Source organism: Babylonia areolata, chromosome 7 (genome assembly GCF_041734735.1).
Source record: "Babylonia areolata isolate BAREFJ2019XMU chromosome 7, ASM4173473v1, whole genome shotgun sequence".
Lineage (NCBI taxonomy): Eukaryota > Metazoa > Mollusca > Gastropoda > Neogastropoda > Buccinidae > Babylonia > Babylonia areolata.
The window spans coordinates 52,764,519-52,772,301 of record NC_134882.1 but is presented as its reverse complement, the minus strand read 5'-3'; the positions used below and the strand labels follow the sequence as shown (position 1 = coordinate 52,772,301).

Here is a 7,783-nt window from a genome sequence, read left to right as displayed (position 1 = left end):
GGATTGTTTCTTTGGCAATATCTCCAGATGTCTTCTTTGGGAGATGGACAAATTGTCGATCTTCTTCGGGTATGTTCCAAACACCATTTTTCTTTGTAGCTTTCCATGTTTTGTACAATATAGAACCAACTGCAAGTGCAATTGGTAGAATATAGCATGCAGTGTTGTATACACAAACGCTATTTTGTATCTGTTCCAACAAAGATTTGGACTCTTCTGCTACGTCTTCTTGTATCTGTTCTACAATGTTGTCTTCTTCGTCTACATCGAGAAGAGATAGAATATCCAACACTACATCGTTGTTGTCTTTTTGCTGGCTAGAGAGTTCTATAGTGCGTCTTTCCAACCTCTGTAGTGTTTGTAGTAGAGTACGTTGCAGTACAGCTATTTCGCTGTTTTGTTGTGTACTTTCTTCCACAGGTTGTGTACGATCTTCCAGCTGCTCTTTTTCGTCTATCGACGAATTCTTTGCCGGGGTCTCCCTTTGCAACAATCCCTCCTCTTCGCGTTTCCTGGCATTTCTCCAAATTCTGTACACTCTACTAGTACCAATACCAAACTTTTCTGCTGCATCTACTGCACAAGATATTTCGCCAGGATGTTCATCTCACCCTTTGAGCGATGATAACCAGGTTTTGGATTCATTGGGTGGTTTTGTTGTTGTTGTTGTTGTTTTGTTATTGTGGTTTTGTTTTTGGTGATTTTGTTAATGTGGTAAATCCGTGTGATAATGTGTGGTTGTGTGCATTAGTATTCAGTAATGTTACATACAGGCAAACTGAACAGCCTGCCCAGCGCCTTGTGCCCGTGCGTTGTTCAGGCATCTGTTTTCTATGCTGCATGAATGATGTGCGTGCTTGTGTGTGTGTGTGTGTGTGTGTGTGTGTGTGTGTCTATGCGCGCGCGCGCGCGTGTGTGTGTAAGTAAAATGTGGCAGAATGTTCACATCTGTCAACACAGTTTCCGTGAGGGTGTGGGTTCGAATCCCGCACTCGCCTTTTCTCCCAAGCTTGACTGGAAATACCAAACTGAGCGTCTGGTCATTCGGAGGAGACGGTAATCCGAGGTTCCGGATGCAAAACGCACTAAAAGCACTAAAATAGAAAAGGGAAAAAAAATAAACCCACGGCAATAAAAAGGTTGTCTTTTGGCAAAACTCAGAAAAAACATCCACTCTTGATAGGAGTAAATATGATTGTCTGCGCATGCACTCATGGACTGACAAAGCGCGTTGGGTTATACTGCTGCTCAACCATCTGTTCAGCGGATAATATGGTGTTGCAAAATGATATGGATTCGTCCGAACGTAGTGACGCCTCCTTGAGAAACTGAAACTGAAACTTAATGTGTGTGTGTGTGTGTGTGTGTGTGTGTGTGTGTGTGTGTGTGTAGCAAAGAGCGCAAAATCGCTTCCACACTGAGAAGTGATTATCTCCCCTCTCACGACAACTCGGGTGTCGACTGACACACCACCACTCTATTCACAATTTCAAGATTTTATTTCTAATTGCAGATGCGCGTGAAGAAATTTCCAAAATGATGCAGATATAACTGACAAGATACGTTTCAAAATCCTGACCCACCCACCGCCCCAACACGACTATTTTGCAAGGAAGATTATCATCTTCTGTGAAATCAGTGCACCACAAAATGATCAATTCAACAAAGAATACCAAGCAAAGTGAATGATTAAAAGGAACATTTCTTCATAGGCACAAGATAGTGGACAGTCAAAATAAGGGTCTTTAACATTAATCAACAACTTCTAATGCTTCAAAAGTCTTAGAGCATGTGTGTGTGTTTGTTAGTGTGCGTGTTTGTTGATGTGCGTGTTTGTTTGTGTGTGTGTGTGTGTGTGTGTGTGTGTGTGTGTGTGTGTGTGTGTGATGAAGGTAATGCAATCTAACACGCGGATAGGCAGCTTATACTTCATTAAGACTTGCCAGTCAAAGGCCAATGGATGAGTGGATGGGTGGATGTACTTGAAATAATTAGTATAACAGATACAGGGAATAAACGTGGTATACACAAATAAACATTATCATCAATGTATCTTGTATATATTTTATCAATATCAGTGGCAGTAGTAGTGTTAGTGTGTGGAGTGACGTGGGTGTCAGTATCAGAATGCTGTGTGAAATATGTATATATCCTTTATCATCATGCAACGGTGTAAATTTGCAGTACTGTTTTTCATATAGATGAATGGATGTCCGTTTTGAGTGGGAATGTGATCAGGAATGCTTTAGTGAATGAATGTGTAGTTTACTTATTATTATATGTAAACATTTGTGAAAAAAAAAGAATAAAAAAGAAAACATCTACCGATGCTCCAGTTGTTACGACAGTTGTAAGCTGCTGCAACCGACCAGTTGGTATGGTCGTTTTAACCGACTGTGAACACAGTGCAAGAGAATGTGTTTCAGGTTTTGTAATGATTACGTGAAATATGTAACATATTCGTGTGTAACACTCACGGGGTTTCCAGAAATAAACGTGTCTTTTCTTGTCTTGCACTGTCTCCTCTCCATGGCTACCATTACTCATACTACCACTGTCACGAAATTGCATTTTCCATTACAACATATTATACTTTATGAAAGCCAACATCAAGTTCATGTTATAAAAGCTCAAAGCCATCTTTGGTCTCTAACTAACAATCCAGTCATCCAGTTCTGTCATCTGTCCCGCGCATGACCACGGCCCGTTGGGTGTCGTCACCTGGGTACAGATGACGTCACGGTGACGTCAGGAGGCCACACTGACGGGTCATCCTGTTTTGGGGGTCTCGGAAACCTTGCCCTTGTCGTCGACAAAGATGCGAACTCGGTTGAAGCGGTAGTCTCTGGTTACGGGTTGTCCAGGGCATACCTTTACCACCTGTGGGTCCAGATAGAGAGAGAACTTTAGTTGTTACAGAACACTTTTAATAACAGAAATGCATGGGATAGTTGGGGGGTGGGGGGGGGGGTCAGGGGGGGGGGGGGGTGCAAGGAAAGAAAAGGAGAACACAAAAAGGGAAAATGGCTCCCATCCACTGTTAGCCATCACCCTACCTCATGATCGTGTCCCTTTCCAGCCGGGCAGTCGGGCAATATTTATCGATTTATACATCTGTTCATTACTTTTACCATTTTTGTTATCTTACTCCATTTTAAGGTAGAAATGGCCATGATGTGCTGCTGGACACTGCTGTCCGACTGCTTCCCTAGCCAGGCGGTAAGCAGGACAAAAAGAATCCCCATTCCCTGTCCGTCGTTCCCGTACGTCAGATGGGGTGGGACATGTGTGTGAAGGGTTGGAGGAAAGGACTGAGCGCCGGGTGGAGAGAGTGAGATGGGGTGGGACATGTGTGTGAAGGGCTGGAGGGAAGGACTGAGCGCCGGGTGGAGAGAGTGAGATGGGGTGGGACATGTGTGTGAAGGGTTGGAGGAAAGGACTGAGCGCCGGGTGGAGAGAGTGAGATGGGGTGGGACATGTGTGTGAAGGGATGGAGGGAAGGATTGAGCGTCGGGTGGAGAGGGTGAGATTGGGTGGGACATGTGTGTGAAGGGAGGGAGAGAAGGACTGAGCGCCGGGTGGGGAGGGTGAGATGGGGTGGGACATAAGTGAAGGGTTGGAGGAAAGAAGAATTGAGCGCCGGGCGGAGAGTAGGAGATGAGGTGGAACATGTGTTAACGGTTGGATGAAAGGACTGAGCTCCGGGTGGATAGAGTGAAATGGGGTGGGACGTGTGTGAAGGATTGGAGGAAATGATTGAACGCCGGGTGGAGAGGGTGAGATGGGGTGGGACATGTGTGTGAAGGGTTGGTGCTGGGGGATGGGAGTCTGTGGACTGCCTTATTCTTTTTCTTGTTGCTTATAGTCCAGCCGACCGCACAGGGCCATATCAGGACTGTCAAACCATACAAATGCTCAACCGCGTCCATACAAAACTGTCACATCTACAAAAAAACCAACAAAAACACTAATACAAACCCACAAAACACAGTTCATAACATAGTATCCCAACCATTTAGCTCCTCATGGCAAACAAGACTAGGCCATGCTTAGGACGCCAGCCATTCCACTTAATTCATCATCCTCAGATTACAAAAAAAATCATCAAAGAGGAAAAAAAAACAATACTTCAAAGCCAAACAAAAATACATTAAAAAGGCCATATAGGCAAATAACACTATAATATGGGCAGCTAGTGTCCATTCCAGTGTTTACATCTCACTACCTAATCGCCAGAGCTAAACAGCACAGATAGTACATCACAGACTGTAGAAAAGAGAACAATAGTGTCAAGGCTTGCTTGAAAAAAAGAAAGGGGAATGGACTGGGAAGGCAGAAAAAGGAGACAACAGTGAAGATAGAAAAAAAGGCAGAAACATAGAGAGTGATAGAAAAGAGGAAATTTCTAGCACATAATTTCCAGAATGCGGGGATGCAATTTATACTGAAAGACCCCCGACATTCCCACGGGGGAGTGGACTGCCTTCCACGCCTTCTTGATTAGTCTTTCGTATTTGTGACCATTGTAGAAACAAACGCAATAGCATTCCTGTTTATTTAGAATTCATAAAAACACCAAGTCTGTGTAAAAACAGACTTTCAATCGACGACAACAACAGCATTCTGTTCTGTTGGTCAACATATGTCGAAAGCTCAATTTTCAGCTTCATTCACTTTATCTTGTTTCATTTCAGGTTAATGATTTATATATATCTCTTTTTCTACGGTAGGCTCTCAAGGCCCTGATGAGCAGTTGTGTTTAAAGCTTCAACATAAGTGTACATTATACAGGAAAGACTAAAAATGCAGTTGAAAGTGTTCCAGTGTAAGACCACAGATAATCAGATATAATAATAATGGTATTTATATAGCGCTGAATCTTGTGTAGAGACAAATCAAAGCGCTTTGATATACTGGAAGGTTCCCCCAACCTCGTCAAAACAGATTAATTCTTTTTCGAACATGCCTTGTGTTGACTCATTCTACCCAATTATTTCACGGGTATCTGACCATTTACAGGTATACTGGTGACAGAACTTTGAGCGCGCATGCCACGTGTGACAGTGTCTGCCTTTCACGGACTTTCACTTCCCGTGCACATGCCTGCAGGCACACCTGGCTGCAGAGCTGGGCAAAAGGAGGAGGAGGCTCATGCAGCACTGACAGGAAAGAAAGAGTTAATTAAGCAAAAATATGAGCTCAACAGGAGGTCAGGTCAGGGGCATAGCCCTTGCTACTGGTACCATGTAACCCAGTACTACCTGCCGCATGTGAAGTCTCCCAACAACGGACCAGGCGGAGGAGGAAACCTTTCCCAACGGCTGTGAAGGCGGAAGAGGATGACCAAAGGGCAGGGGGAGCTCTTATCCTTGGCTGGAAGTCCCCCTAGGAGACGGAGCTCCGAAGAAAAAACCTGCACCTGCCGAGGCCGTCCTACACGTGGCAGTATCTGCACCTGTGGGACTGTGAGCGTCGGTGGGCAAGAGACTGCACAACTCCTCCTCACTAAAAAAAAAAAAAAAAAAGCCACCTGTGCTGGCTAGGCAACCAGGCTAATGTCGGAAGTGCATCCTTAATCGGCCTCTTCTCCTATATGGGGACACACACCGACAGATAAGCCTGCCTGCCTACTCATCCGTCGGACCGACGGGAGACTCCATCATGAGCTCAACAACTCAATGATGTTCTCCTGATCTGAAATCCAGCAGTAGTAAAGAAAAGGATCAATATGGGAAGCACGGACAGAACACGGTTTTCGTTCTTCATGCGAAAGAAGGCAAAAACTAAAATTCAATAGTACATTGTGTATTACAGCACATGCGTGTATTATGATCTGTGGTTGTGGTGTGTAGCAAGATTTATGCGGTCTACCTGAACAAGGTTGTTATTGTTTTTGTTTTGTTTGTTTGTTATTCTGATTCTTAACTTTATGATTTCCGCCTGATAATGCAGTCAGTAAGTTATGTTTTGTTCTGTGCAACTGTTTCTGATACCGTTTGTGGATTCTTTTTAGCAAAATGATATGATATATTTTTTAAAATGATTCCAAGAACCAAAAAATAATATAAAATCACGATCACGCCTTCAACTCACCTCCAATTCAGGATTCTCTCCCTTGATTACCTTGGCCGCCTCATCATAGGTCTGAAAAAAAGAAGAAGAAAAAAAAGAATGAATAAATTGGTGGTGGGTGGTGCTTGGGTATGTAGACAGGTCGGCTGATGGATAAGCGTGTCAACAAGTAAGAAAATAGAGAAGTTCATTAATAAATACAAGAATTAGAAAATAAATAAGCCGCCACCGCTTTTTATGCCTTATTTTCTTTAGTTATGTAAGTTAGCATAAACTGACATGGCCCTGTCTCTGTGTCATTCTCTCTCTCTCTCTCTCTCTCTCTCTCTCTCTCTCTCTCACCCTGTCCTGCGGTAATTGTTTATTGTTTATGTTGGCTTGATACAATGATTTTTTTTTATCCTTGTTTCCCCTTGTTTTCTTTTTTCTTTTCTTTTCCTTCGTCTCCCACTTGTACGCGTACTCTGTTACCATCGGTAAATAAAATCAATTCATTCTCTCTCTCCCTCTCTCACACACACACACACACGCGTGCGCGCGTACATTCACGCACGCACATGCGCGCGCGCAGCCCCTCTCTCTCCACACACACACACACACACATAATACACACATGCGCGCGCGCTGGCGCGCACACACAGAGACACGAACACACAGATGGACACACACACAAACACATAGACGCTTTCTACACACACACACACACACACACACACGCACGCACGCACGCACGCTATCTATATACAGACACACACACTCTCTCTCTCACTCACACACACACACACACACACACTTGCATGCATACACAAGCGCGCGCCTGCGTTCTCTCTCTCTCTCTCTCTCTCTCTCTCTCTCTCTCTCTCTCTCCCCATTTCACCTTGCCAACAAGATTCTCCCATGAAGATTTGCACTTAACAGGACTTTGATCCGCCATTCTTTCCAACTGATGATCTGTGAACAGCCCTAACTGCAACACACTGTTCCCTCTGCAGGCAAACAGCGCTCCTTCTTTCACAATAAAATATGACTTAAACTCCCAAAACACAAGTTACTCAGTCGACGGTTGCAAGGTGCACTGATACTGGTGAGTCGGGTTTATGTGGGTACTCGAAACCCTAGCGACGCGATCGAGCGCCACCTACATAACGAGGCGGGTTTTCTATTTGTTTAAAAAAAAAAAAAAAAAAAAAATCCAAAACAAACAAAAGACCAGTTTACCGTTGCCCGCGGCATACAGGGGAGTCGCTGCATCAAATGGATGATGCAATACCGGTTTTTTAGCGGGCTGTCTATTTTGTCGTACTTTCCAAGGATCTCTCTGTAACGCGGCGTTTGTGACTGCTAAACTGGCAGACATACATACATACATAGGCCTACATATGTGGTAGATCACAGACAAATGTATAGACAGACAGACAGGCAGGCAGGCAGTAAGTAGAAAATTATTGATAGACAGGTATTAAGACTGACACAGATGGATGGATCGATATTGTGCACCTGGTGCACCTGGTGAGTAAATGGTGGAGATTTTTCCGATCTCCCAGGTCAAGATATGTGCAGACCTGCTAGTGCCTGAACCCCCTTCTTGTGTATGCGCACTCAGAAGATCAAATACGCACGTTAAAGATTTTGTAATCCATGTCAGCGTTCGGTGGATTATGGAAACAAGAATATGCCCAGCATGCACACCCCCGAAAACGGAATATGGCTG

The 7,783-nt window shown here is 44.2% G+C and overlaps 1 protein-coding gene across 1 annotated transcript; it reads right to left on the bottom strand.

Annotated features, from left to right (window-relative positions):
* Window positions 1-1,480: 1,480 nt before the first annotated feature.
* LOC143284308 (uncharacterized) lies at window positions 1,481-7,172 on the bottom strand. The gene is made up of 3 exons (XM_076591010.1): window positions 6,950-7,172; window positions 6,094-6,144; window positions 1,481-2,880 (listed from the first exon to the last, which is right to left on the bottom strand). Exons 1-3 carry the CDS (start codon window positions 7,004-7,006, stop codon window positions 2,770-2,772), a joined length of 219 nt encoding a protein of 72 aa, XP_076447125.1. The 5' UTR covers window positions 7,007-7,172; the 3' UTR covers window positions 1,481-2,769.
* Between the last annotated feature and the right edge of the window lie 611 nt (window positions 7,173-7,783).